Source organism: Peromyscus maniculatus, chromosome 4, assembly GCF_049852395.1.
Source record: "Peromyscus maniculatus bairdii isolate BWxNUB_F1_BW_parent chromosome 4, HU_Pman_BW_mat_3.1, whole genome shotgun sequence".
Classification (NCBI taxonomy): Eukaryota; Metazoa; Chordata; class Mammalia; order Rodentia; family Cricetidae; genus Peromyscus; species Peromyscus maniculatus.
In genome coordinates, this window is record NC_134855.1 from 65,061,422 (window position 1) to 65,075,502 (window position 14,081).

At 34.2% G+C, this 14,081-nt stretch overlaps 1 protein-coding gene across 1 annotated transcript; it reads right to left on the minus strand.

The window, feature by feature from the left end:
• Positions 1–2,913: 2,913 nt before the first annotated feature.
• On the minus strand, positions 2,914–3,822 carry LOC102909475 (olfactory receptor 4C6-like). The gene has a single exon (XM_006997568.3). The coding sequence runs from the start codon at positions 3,820–3,822 to the stop codon at positions 2,914–2,916; it is 909 nt and encodes a 302-aa protein (XP_006997630.2).
• Between the last annotated feature and the right edge of the window lie 10,259 nt (positions 3,823–14,081).

Sequence of the window (14,081 nt, forward strand, 5' to 3'; positions counted from 1 at the left end):
TGTTCATCTCACAATAAAACACAGCTATGATTTTTTACTATCACAGGTTATAGTTTACATTGGCACATGGAAGTACCACTTTAAGTGATAATAGCCTGCTGGAATACAATTCATCGGTAGGAAGCTTGGTTAGCATTCAGAAGGCCCTGGGTTCCAATCTGAAAACAAATAAGAAACAATCAAACTAACCAAAAAAGATAAAGGCTAATGAAAAAGGCACTGTATTGTGTCAATAAGAGCATTTCCCACTTGAATACAGGGTTATGACATCACAAATTTCTCCAAGAGAAACACTGTTATTAATGAACATTGTCATTACAAAAGAGTGTTAACCCGATGCTCTTACCTATCTTTTACAAAGTCAATAAGTGCCAACAATTCCTGCCTGAATTTTTATGATCTCAGTCCTTGGGACCCATCAGTGGGTTGGGTTTCAGGCTAAATAATAAGAATAATAGAGTGATGGTCCATTCCAAGCATACACACATATACACACACACACATACACACACACACACACACATACACACACACACACACAATTTGAAGTGAGGATCAATCACATCTTTAGAATAATTGCTCTGAGTCTAGTATCACACTTATGTGCTGATCAAGCATTTGGCCTCTTTCCCCCTTAATTTTGAGATACATATATTTTTTTCATATACTGTCACTATCACATAAATAGGCAAAATTATTTGATTTTTTGCAATTTCATATAGTGTCTAATAAAATTTTCAAATTTAATGCTTAACGGCATAATAAATGTTAATGTATAAATACATTGACTATCAGCTATGACTATGTTGTGATTTATTTCCTTTGATAAAGGAGTCATACATTAGTTACATGAACATACTTTGCTGTTATCTTTGAAGACATATTTAATGAAAAAAATCATGCTATTAATGAAAAGTTAATAATTTTGTTTATGTTTTGTTTTGCAACAGTATTGCACTATGTAACTCTGTATATCCTAGAACCCATTTTGTCCACTAACCTGTCCTCAAACTCACAAACGTCCTCCTGCCTTGGCTTCCTGAATTCTGGGAAGGCAAAAGCCTCCATGCCTAGCCTTCAAAAGTAATTTTAATTCTGTTTGCTAAATCAGTAAGCAAAACTACAGGTGATTCAAATTTATAGGATGAAGTAGAAAATATTTCAATAGTAAGAATTAGCTAATTCTTTATTAGGTTGACCTTTATCAACTTAGTAATCACTACATATTAAACAAATATAAAATTAAAGATCTCATTTTTAGATGCTTTTCAATATTTACTATTTGTGATTAAAACGCAATAAAAGTAATTCTGAGGTTTTTCAAAAAGATTCAAATAATGACATTAGTTCTGGAATTTCCATTAATAATTATTAAATAGAACAATAATAGAACAATATATAGACACATTATTATGAAATACTTCTAAAAGTATTATGAAATTTGCTCTTTAATTAAGAATAAAAGCAAAAATGGAAGCTAGAGTAAAACCCATCCATATTTTCTGCTCACCTATATACTACAGATAAAAATTGGACTCTATCAATGTTGTGAAATAAGTTTCAATTTTGGGTCACTTTGAAAAGGACCTTTTTCCTACAAAAGAAATATAGGTAGCTGTGTTACCTCCTTCTAACTCTGCTTCCTTCCACTGTAGGGATCATTGTCTTCCATCTGTTGGTCTCTTACATTGTCTTGAAAACATTGTCGATTCTTGCTCATTGATTTCTCACTTTAGAATTTTTAGTCCACAGATATTAATATGGTTGTTTTCATTATAATAATTTTATGCATTATTGATGTTTATTGTTATTATAAAACTGATAATTATAACTATTTATCCTGAAGAAATCACAAGGAAAGTAAAGAATATTATCGGATATTTCATATCTGAGTAGAAATCTTCAAAACCCCCCATCATAAAATCCTGAAATTCATCATAGAATTCCACTTCCTTGAACTCTGATATTTGGGTTATTTTTAATTAATAGATTACTTAATTATTTATACAATTATAAAAATGTATCTTTGATCATTATTCCAAATAAGCCAATATATTGAGGTTAAAAATAATGATATTAACTGAGACTATGGCTCAGTGGTAGAACACTTGTCCATGATGGAAAAGGTTCAGTGATCAATCCCTATTTTGTTGAGAAAAATAATGGCAGAAAATGAAGACAGAATATAATGATGCAGACGGGCTTCAGTGAAAAACAGCACTCGGTCTCACAGTTACTGTTTTATTCATGCAAATTCAATAAACATATTGATGAATTAATAAGTACAGTTTAATACAATTGTGTCATGTACTTTATTCATATTCTGAACTCTATTCACACCCACTTTATCCCTCAACACCCACAAATGTCTTCTTCTTTTTTGGAATAGTTCCACTTCTCTTTTTATGTTACATAAATGTTTCTCTTTTCGTGTGCTAAGATATATTAACTTAGGCACAAATGTTAGGGAGGCAACATTTTGATCCCCTCAAGGGATCAAAAGTTAGCATAGCTTTAAAGGCATCTGGGAAAAAAAAAAAAACAATGCTGTTGATCTCTGGAAGGAAGGTGTTGAGAAAGATAAGGATTTCTTTAGACAAAAAGGCAGTAGAAAGACGACTTAACAGAATTCCAAAAGAAAGCAAGCAAGTTGCCAAGATATTGTGAAGCCAAAGGTACAATGCTTGAAAAAATCATGAACCTTATATTTCAAATACTCTAAATCACAGCATATATTTCAGATAGTTATGTATATAAAACGTCCTCATGATTTCAGGGGAAGGGTGGGCATTTTTATTCATTATTCATTTATGAAAAAAGACAACTTCTTATGTGAAACATAAGTTTCATGAAAACTTATGAGAAAAAAAAAAAACTTCTGAGAAACAAAAGTTACTTGGAAAAGAAAACTGTCTATTTCATCCAAAGTTTCTTCATAGCATTTTTCATCTCTGCATTCCTCAGTGTGTAGACAAAGGGATTCAGCATGGGTGTGACAATTGAATCTGACACAGCCATGGCTTTGTCTATAGGGTAGGTAGAAACAGGCCTCACATATAAGAAAATACATGGCACAAAGAATAATACAACCACTGTGAAGTGAGAGCCACATGTGGAGAGAGCTTTTTGTCGCCCCTCAGAATTATGAGTTTTTAGAGAACACAAGATGATTATGTAAGAGGCAATTAGAATAATGAAGATGGCCACACACATCACTCCACTGTTGAAAATGACAATGAGGCCCAGGGTATGAGTGTCCATGCAGGCCAATGTCAGCAACTGAAATAAATCACATAAAAAGTGATCTATGATATTGGGACCACAGAAAGGTATTTGATACATGAAAAGAAGCTGAATGGTTGCATGTGCAAATCCTCCTACCCAAGCTCCCCCCAACAGCATACAACACATCTGAGGACTCATGGTGGTCATGTAGTGAAGAGGTTTGCAGATGGCCACATAGCGATCATAGGCCATCACAATAAGCAGAATGATTCCCACACCTCCAAAGAAATGTTCTGCAAAGAGCTGGGCCATGCAGCCTTCAAACGAAATAGTGGTATTTTCAGAAAGGGAGTCTACAATCAGCTTTGGGGCAATGACAGAAGAATAGGTGACATCCAAAAGGGACAAGAATGTGAGGAAAAAGTACATTGGTGATCTCAAACTCTGACTTGTGATCATGGTCACTATGATGAGCACATTTCCCAACACCATAACCACATACATGATGAGAAACACAGCAGAAAACAACTTCCGCAATTGCCAGTTCTCTGTAAGACCCAAAAGTATGAACTCTGTCACATTGTTTTGATTTCCCATTTATCTTGTAATTAGCATTCCAGCTCACCACTGAAGAACCTAAAAAAGAAATGTGATTTGAAATTAATCATTATTGAGCTTCTAAGTCATTAGTTCTCATATTGACTTACTGTATTGCTAGCCACCCTGCCATATAAGGTAGAATAGTTTTTCTTTGAATTCTAATCATATCTACCAGTATAGTGATACATGGCTGTAATCTCAGCACTTACTTGGAGCCAGGAAGAGGAGAAGTTCAAGTCGAAGGTCATCCTTGGCTGCATAGTGGTATGTTCCTGATTAATCTGCATAAGACTTTTTCTCAAAATAAAGCCATTCTTTCAGATTAAATGGGTTCTTCTCTCTCCTTTTATGCTTACTGGCAATTATCAGTGTGCAACTTTTGACCCGTGTGGGTGGTTAGGCTTCATAATAAAAATAATAAAATAATAAAAATACCGAGGCTCACTAGGTTTAGAAATATTGTGATTTCAGCATATGGCCAGCATTTTCTGACTTAATATATAAGAAAATTTAGTTAATTCACTTATTCTATTTTTCTGTTATTGAAAAAGGATTTTTTCATACAATATATTCTGATTATGGTTTTCCCTCCTTCTACTCCTCCCCCTTGCTCAGCTCCTCCTCTGCCATCAGGATCCACCCCCTTTCTGTCTCTCCTTAGAAAACAACCTGGCATTTATAGGATAATAATAAAATAAATATAAGGTAAAACAAAAACTGACAAATCAAACTAGGAAGAAGAAATAAATAGAAGGAAAAGAGCTCAATAAAAGGCACAAGAAAACTGTAAAGATGCAGAGACACACTGTGTGTACATTCAGAAATCTCATCAATACACAAGACTAGGATCCATAATACATGTGCAAATCCTGTATGAAAAAAAGATAAATAAGATAAAATAAAAATTGAAAAGCACTCTCACAACATTATGAGACAGGGAACCTCCAAAGATGCCATTTTCAAAACTATAGTAATGCCTCTGTAATTTCTTACTTTCTTTCTAATTTTAAAATTTTATACATAATACTGATTATCATCCAATACCCAATTATTATTGATCAATGATGATGAATTCCTATTGTGAAAATAAATGGAAGAAGGGAAAGCTGTATTTCTTGCTTGGAATTACATAATTTCTATTTTGCAGAGTCAGCATTTTATAAAAATAGTAATTAAAGAGTAGGTCCTAAATTTGAGAGGGGGTACATGAAGGGCTAGAGGGGGAAAGAGAAGTAGATGGAAATGATATAAATACAGTTATCATATATTAAATTCTCAAAATATGAAAAATAAAAAAGGATACGGGAAGCATTTTGTAAACTGCCCTATCCTTAGAAATAGACTTGCTTATTCCCATCCCTACCTGTTCCCAGTCCACCTGCAAAATCTATTTGATTTCCCCTTCACAACATGCGGCGGGGGGGGGGGGGGGAGGTAATGGAGGGAAGAAATACTAAGAGAGACAACTGAAACTTGGGAGTGTTTCGCAGGCAAGGTAGAAATCTAGTGCAATGGAAACTCCCAGGAATCTGCAAGGGTGACTCTAGCCAAAACTCCTAGTAATGAAGAATACAGAGCTTGAATCTTCTGTAACCAAACAAGGCTTCCAGTGGAGGGATTGGGACAACAATCCAACTGTAAAACCTTCCACCTACAATTTGTCCTTCCTGTAAGATATGCTAGGATACAGATGGCCTAGAACTTGTGAAGGTGGCCAACCAATGACTTGTCCATCTTGAGACCCATGCCTGACACTATCTGAAAGGTCAGGAATCCGGAGAGCCCAGAGACGTAGGATAGAACCAAACACATTTAAAAAAAAAATCCATGAGATGATTCATAATAATACTCTACTGTACTTGTATACTTGCAGATATACTAGCATAATTGTCATGAGAAGGCAGAAAGTTTTCATCCCGCAACTGATGGGGCTAGATACAGAGCCCTACAGCCATACATTAGGCAGAGTTTGTAGCTCAGGGAGTCCTGTGGGAGAGGAGGAAGGATTGTAGAAGACAGAGGGGTCAAGGACACCATAAATAAACAGCCTACAGAATCAACTAACCTGAGCTCACAGGGGCTCACAGAGACTGAAGAAACAATAAAGAAGCCCGCAGGGGTCTGACCTAGGCTCTCTGCATATATTTCATGGTTGTATATCTTGGTGTTCTTGTGGGACACCTTACAATGGGGAGCAGAGACTGTCTCTGATGTTTTTGCCTGCTTTGAGGATTCTTTTCCTTATTTTGTGTTGGCACACTTATCCTTAATATGAGGAGATATGCCTAGTCATATTGCAACATAATATGCCATGTTTGGTTGACACCTGCAGGAAGCCTGCCTTTTTTTTTGTCAGGAAACAGACAAGGAATGGATCTGGGAGAGAGAGGAGGTAGGGATAGAGAATTAGAGGAGAGAAGGGAAGGAAAACTGCAGTTGGTATGTAATTTATTAGAGAACAATAAATAAAATAAAATATAAAAATAATAGATTTTTCTCTTGAGACAGGCTATTCCACTGAAGCCAAGCAAAGTCACCCAACTCTCTAAGTTTGGTCAGTCTACTCTGTGGAAGTATTTATTCAAGCAAGAACTGTTTAAGTTCACAAGCTTTTTAGACACCATCTATGTCTGTGAGAGCAAAACTCAAAAACTAAAAATAATGCCAATAAAAATAAAACTGAAAGAATGTAGGAAAAAATAGTGACTTAAGACTTAAGAGGTAAAGAAAAGAAGGCTTGAAGTGAGTTCCAACAGAGGGAGTAGCATGAACAAAAGCCCAGAGTAGGGGAGAAGGGACTTTTTAAGGCAGCATCAGAGAACAAAGTTTTGGACTCATGAATACCAGGATCTAATGTGACTTCTGCATTACATCTCAGCTGCATGACTCACTAGAACTAATTTTTTTTCTTTAAAAATGTAGATTTATTCATAAATTTTGAGGGTGCATTTTAATAGCTTAATGATAACACAGTAAGTCACAATACATATGCAAATGAATTCTATATATAATTTCATAAAGAGTTTATCAGGACAGACATCATTCCTTGATAATATATAAACATTTGTCATCATAATTTTCTGCCTTTTTAACAATTTCCCCATACTTGTTTACATGAATGGACTGCATGTCCATGTATATGGACTTATTAATTATATGGAGTATTTCTGTAAGACAATTTTCATGACAGAAATACAGAACCAACTATATGTGCATTTTACTTATAAGTGCTGATTTGGTCTCCCAAGTCTTTATTCTTATCATTAATGTATGAAATACCTCAGGTCTATATTTTATATTTCTTTAAATTTATTTCTGATTTTTAAAATTTTATCTTTTTGGTTTGTTTATTTGTTTTTTGTTTTTCAAGACATAATTTCACTGTGTAACAGCCCTGGCTATCCTGGAACTCCCTCTGTAGAACAAGCTGGTCTCTAACTCATGGAGATCCACATTTCTCTGCCTCCCAACTGCTTGAATTAAAGATGTGCACCACCACCACCCAGGAAAATTTTGTTATCGTAACTTCATTATATTATAAGTGTAACACAATTGCATTGTTTTCAGAGAATATTTAAATTATTAAATTAAAGACTATGCAAAATACTTTTCTTTACATTTGTTAATAAGCTATGAAAACAATATAAACCATTAACATTTTTTTCATAATGAATTGTTTCTACTGTCTTTAAGATAACAGTGCTACTGAGTGGTGGGTGTGATTTTTTTGTTCTTTGTATAAAATCTGAGTATCTAGACAGTCTCCAGTGTACTCTGATCTTCTAACTATACACTTAAATTTATCACTAAAATGGTAAAATATTTTCTTAATACAAATACTTGCTTAAGTTTCTTTTCTCTAAAAATAAGGGGCTAGCCTAGCAAATAGAAGAAGGAGTGACTTCACTAGAATTTGACAGAAAAAAAAATGTGATAAGGTTGCAATTTTCAAAGTCCAAGCATACAGAAAAACATTGATGGCATAACTATCATCATAAAAGTGAGAAAACCAGAGGCATCACCCGTTCTGTGTGACCATTGTCACCTTCCTTCTCTGTAGCCATTCTTGTGTATAGAAATGACTACACTTGAAGTTGTGCTTTAACACACAGGAAAATTTTAGTAATAAAGGTTTCCTAGATGAAAACAGTTCATCATTCATATGTAATATTGACTAGTATTACAAATGTCAAGGAAAACAACGGTTCATTTTCTTAATCAAGGATCAGAAGGCAATAATGGGAAAAAGGAGAAACAACATTTTAGACATAAAATAAAGTGAAAACTGGGGATGGCGACTCATGTCTGAATTCCTCGAACTCGGGTGACCAAGGCAGGAGGTTTGCAAGCTTGAGAGCAGCCTGGATACATAGTGAGGCCGTAACTAACTAACTAACTAACAAAAAAGTAAAGTATTTTAAGATATGAGAAATAGAACATAAGCAAAACTACTGGAGAAACAGAAAGGTAAATCAAGATTAGAAAAAAGAAAAAGTTTACAAAGACAAGTACTGTTAAAGACAAAATACAATTAAAGTGAAACTTGAAAGAAAAAAGCTTCAGTGGTAAGCATTCCCCCTCTGGGTAGCAATTTTTATTCTTTATTCAAGGAATTTAATTTAACAAAATGTCATATTTTAATAAACATTAATTATTTGATAATTTTATATATTGATCATGTGCAACTCCTCCCATTAACTTCTCCAAGGTATGGCCCCATCTTCCTACACAACCACCCCAACTTCATGTCTTCTTTTTCTAAATTTTATAACTAATCCAGTTTGCAGTGCCATACAGTTCTAGTTGTAGTGCCATCCATCAGAACTTGTTTGATGTACTACAAGCCAGACAGTTAAAGAAAATAGACTGCCCCTTTCCTGGAAGCCATTAACTTCCCATAGCTCCTTAGTTAAGGATAGGGGCTCATGAACACCTTCACACTCCATGTTAGAATGCTAAATTGATCTTGAACTAGCAATAACAGCTGCTGTGAGGTCATGAAGGCAGTAGTCCTGTCTTTTACAGAAAACTCTGCAATACCCTAGAGCAACAACTCAAGGAGAGGGCACTCATCATATTTTTAAAGTAGTCTAAATGCTCTAATTCCATAAAATGATGAGACCTGTATATGAAACCTTAATCCCATAATTAGATGATTGTTTTGACAGCTATTTAGAAATGGGGAACAGGTCAAGATTCTCATATATGCTATAGGGTATTACTGTGATCTTCTGGAATTCATCCACATTTCATTCACATGAAACAAACTTCTTCAGAGAAGCTAAAAACCAGTGAATTATCCCAGTTTATTTTTTTCTAACCATGTGGAAAGCTTCCAGGAATATAAATGAGGGATTTCACCCAATTATCCAATTTTCATCAAATGCATAGACCTAGAACTTTTATTTTGCATAAAAAGAATGAAAGAAGGAACTTTAAGATACTCAGAGTCTAATAGAGAGATGACCTTTTCAGGTCACCAAGTGGTCTTCTGTCTTTTGAATGAAGAACAATTGCTAAGGAGGAAGCCAAAGGGAGACTTACCAATTCATTTCATATTTTCCTGCTATTTTCAGATGACTGTGTTTGTGGAGGAAAGCAGAATATTTCATTCAGCTTCTTCAGAGAAATATAAATATCTGTTCTTCTCTGGGTACCATCGAGGGCTGTAAGAACACAGGGTGCTTGCTTGAGGCAGACTTGCCTCATCCCAGATTCATCCCTTGAGGCTGGTTCTACACTGATGAAGACACTAATTCAGATTTAATGTATTTTCATGCACCAACTGTAATAACGTGTATTCTCAAGGGTGGGAACTTCCCTGGGGCCAGATAAAGACAATGCTTCACCAGTGAAATATTGAATTTCTGGGTATACAAGGGCTAAAGATGTGGCCATTTTCACTTATGAAACATAAATACAAAGTGAGAAAGAAATAATAGTATAAATGGTAGCTCTCTGTTCTATAAAGTTATTTGCATTGATTCTACAATTTAATTGGCATATATCACTATGTGTATATACAATTACTGTGCTGTATAAGGGCATTTTCATATAAGTGCATGTATTTTGGCCAAGTTTCTTATATTACCTCCCATTCTCTCCATTTTTCTAGCTTCTCCTCCCATTGTTCCCTTCCATACATCTAGACTCTTTCACTTCAAACTTCCTGACATATATATATATATATATATATATATATATATATATATATATCCATGACTTATATGTCTATGTAAAATTCATACACCAGAGAAAACATACAATATTGTCTTTCTATACATTACTTCATTTGTGTTAATATGATAATCTTCAGGGTTTTTTTTATTTCCAGTAGATGACATAGCTTTGTTCTTTGTGGCTGAATATAACTTCAGTGTATTCATCACATTCTCTTGATAGACAGCTAGTTTGATCCAATAACTTTGTATTGTGAAGAATGCTGTAATAAATGTTGGCTTTGTAGAAGTATCTCTATAGATTTAGAATCTTTCAGACTAACACTTAGGACAGAAATATTATATTTTTAGTTTTTGAGGAATATCCATGCTAATTTATATACTAGATGAGTTCATTTAAGTTCATTTCCTCCACCATTGTCCACTTTTTCCTTCATCCTCAGGAGTATTTGCCATTTGTTTGCTTAATGACTGTCATTCCAACTGGGGTAAGAAGGAATTTTGATCCATGTTAAATTTCCATTTACCTGATGGCTAGTGTGATTTGAACATGAGATATTTCCCTTAGGATGATGTGTTTGAACACTTCGGTGGCACTGTTTGAGAAGGTTGTGATACTGTAAGTGTTGGAGACTTGTGGGACAAGTAGATGAGTAGAGGAGAGAATTACTTGAGGGGTAAACCCCAGCATTGCTTCCTGTTTACTGCCTGTCAACTAAGAATGTTTGTGACCAGCAGGTCTCTTGCTCCTGATGCTTATCCCAGTAGTTGCCCATCTTCCCAGCCATGCAGAAATGGCCTTGTCAAATATAAGCCAGAATTAACACCTCTTACTTTAAACTGTTTCTTTTATTGACCACAACAATGAGAAAGTTATATAATATAGCTAATGATATTAAATGCTTTCATGGATTATCAGCCATTTGTACTTAATCTTTTGAGAATTGCCTGCCCATTCATTTTCTCCCATATGGATTCTGTATTTTATTTCTTTGTATTTATTTATTTATTCATTCATTGGTTTATTTATTTATTTTCAATTTTCTATACATTATAGATATCAATACGGTGTCTGAAATGTAACTAGCAAGGCTTTTCTCCCATTATCTTTACTGTTCATTAGAAAACTTAGATTTTACATAATCCTATTTGTCAATTTTTGTCATTGTTTTATCAGTGATTGGAGTCCTTTGCAGAAAGTTGTTGTCTAAGGCATGAAGTACCCCATGGCAGCATCAACAACTACTTTTATTGTTTTTCCCTAAACACTTTTAGGTCTGAAAGTATAATAATATGACCACAGCTGATGATTACTTATTTTTTAGCTACTTTCCTGTTTCTGTGAAGAGACACTATGCCCAAGGCAACTTAAAAAGGAAAGAATTTAAATGGGCACTTTCTTTCAGATGAGAAGATGAGTCCCTGCTCATCATGGTGAGAAGCATAGCAACTGGCAGGAAAGCATGGCACAAGAGCAGTAACTGAGAGCTTACATTTTAATCTGAAAGTTGGAAGCAGAGGGGGAAACTGAGCCTGGCATGGGCTTTTGAAAACTCAAAGCCCATCCCCAGTGATATGCCTCCTCCATACTTTTCAACCCTTTTCCAAAGAGTCCAACTGGGAACCAAACAGTTAAAAATATGAGCCTATGGGGCCATTCTTGTTCAAACCACCACAATATTGCTCATTAAAATTTAACTCACCTCTGTTTCCTGCCCTACCCTCAGCACCAGATCTCTATGCATAGACATAGCCCACCAGCATAGCTTCCCTGATTTTTATCTCCATTCCAAGTCAGGACTAAACACATCTCATTTTCCTAATTGCTTAGCTCATCATCAGCATTCATTCTAACTTTGCTGATCTGTATTTATAAAATAACATGATATCATAATTCTGAATTGAACATGTAAGCTTATCTCATGTTATCAATGTACAATGCCAAATGATTTTAACTCACGTTATTTTTGTGTTAGTTTGGGTTAGATTCCAGCAATTACAAATGGAAGTTGGAATGCTCAAGCAGTATATTTCCTCCAAGAATGATTTTATTCCCAGATATATTGCTGCCATGAGTGAATGTATTTACTTCATAATCATTAAATGAAATATGTTCCCTCATTGATGTATTTCTAACTTTCTTTTATATTGCTACTCCTTACCATCTATTCTATAGTTTTAAAACATTTTTGTGTCTTTAATTAAATATTTTCCAATACTTCTCCAGTGCTGAAATTTCAATTGTCCTTGATTGCATCCCAACATCTAGCACTATGTAAGACTATTTCTGTAAAGTATATTTCATTCTGTTTAATTAGGTTTTGTTTCCATTTAATTGAGAGATACAAATTGTGTATCTTTATCACGAATAGCATATTTCCTTGAATTGTGGGGATTAAGTTGATTAGGTTTTCATCAGTGTAGCTAAAACCTGTGGGAAAATTTTTCTAAGGGTGAACAATTATTAGTTCCATAGTTCAAGAGGTTTCAATTCATTGTCAATGAATCTCCTACTTCTGAGTTTGGGCACTGTGGTGCTGGATATCATGCTATGGAGTGTGTGGGTGAGAACAGTAACTTACATAAAGTGGTGATAGAGAATAAGGAAAAGATCTGAAGAGAGATATAGTCCTTAAAGGCATGACCTAATGACCTACTTCTATCAGTGGGGCCTCACATTCTCAGAGCTATTAAGCATATGAATTCATCTGTGAATTAATCAGGATCCAATAGCCTTTCAAAAGCTCAGTGACCACAGCTAGTATTTAATATTATGAAACTTCTGAGGACATTTTCAAATTCAAACTATTATATATGCATATTAAAATGACTATGGTAAGTTAATTAGCATATGCAACCACATATTTTTCTTTCCCCTGCTCCTAAATGCTGACAAAAATGAAATTATACTAATTTAATATAGGATTAGTGTTCCTTGTAATATTATTTAGTAATTATAATTTCTGATGTTAGCTGTGGTTGCTTGAGAACAACAAATAAAGAAGCCCATAGAAATGCAGCCTGATAGCAACATGAATAACTTCATTAGTTTTCAACACACTCAAAAGGGTTTGAGAGATGCATAGAATTTTCAGTTAGATAATCCTTCAGAAACACTTTAACACAAAATGTCATAAGCAGGAAATTTTCATAAGTTGATATGTTAACTATAAAGTTTTCATTATCATAAAGGACTGATTTTGTAAAATTTAAAGTGTTCTGGGGACTGACATGATTTCCCAACAAACTATCATTAAGACAACAAATTAAGGCTAAAGCTGCCATTAGAGAATGCAATACTAGAAAGATTCATATTTATATCAATTACTGTTGGTTTTCAATAAACCAATATTGAACTGGAGTTTAGAGATATACATGAGAATATTTCATCTGCTAATTTGCAGCTATAGAACCACAGGCATAAGTAAATAAAATAGCAATCATTGCTTGGTCTTATTCATATTCATTCATTACAAGAATAGCAGGAAGATGGCTTCCACATCCCCTATTTCCAAAACTTTTCAGGATGCATATGACAGCATTGGCCTATGTTACAATATGATAATAAGACTGAATACAGAAAGTGTAGCTTTTATCCACCCAACATAGGCAGGGTGGTTTAAATGAACCTGATACAAAGTGTTCATAAAAAGGTTGAAGTATTCACTATAATTAATTACAGTAAATAGAAACATTTTATGTTTTTTGCTACCACAAAATACGTTATTAAAATACAAAGTAAAGAGCAAACAGAAAAGAAATTCCTTGAACACTAGACTAGTGTTTATCCTCAAGAATGAATAGGGTTTCCTAAACCATTTTATTAGACTCTAGTAATAAAAGAACGATCATTTTACCCAAGGTAAATTTTTCAAGTTCATTGTAGAATCAATATTTTAAATTTTTTGCAATATTTTTAAAATATGCAGCTAATTAATATAATAAGATGTTCTGGAATTATTTTGAAGGTTCTTCAAATAAGTGAATGACCCAAAGTCTACTACAGATTCACTTTACTTTGTTTTAGTTTAACCTAGATATGACAATACTAAATTTTTCCATTATTTGTTTCTATAA

Coding starts and splice junctions, on each gene's coding strand:
- LOC102909475 (XM_006997568.3), bottom strand. CDS start 3,822: ATGGGAAATCAAAACAATGTGACAGAGTTCATACTTTTGGGTCTTACA.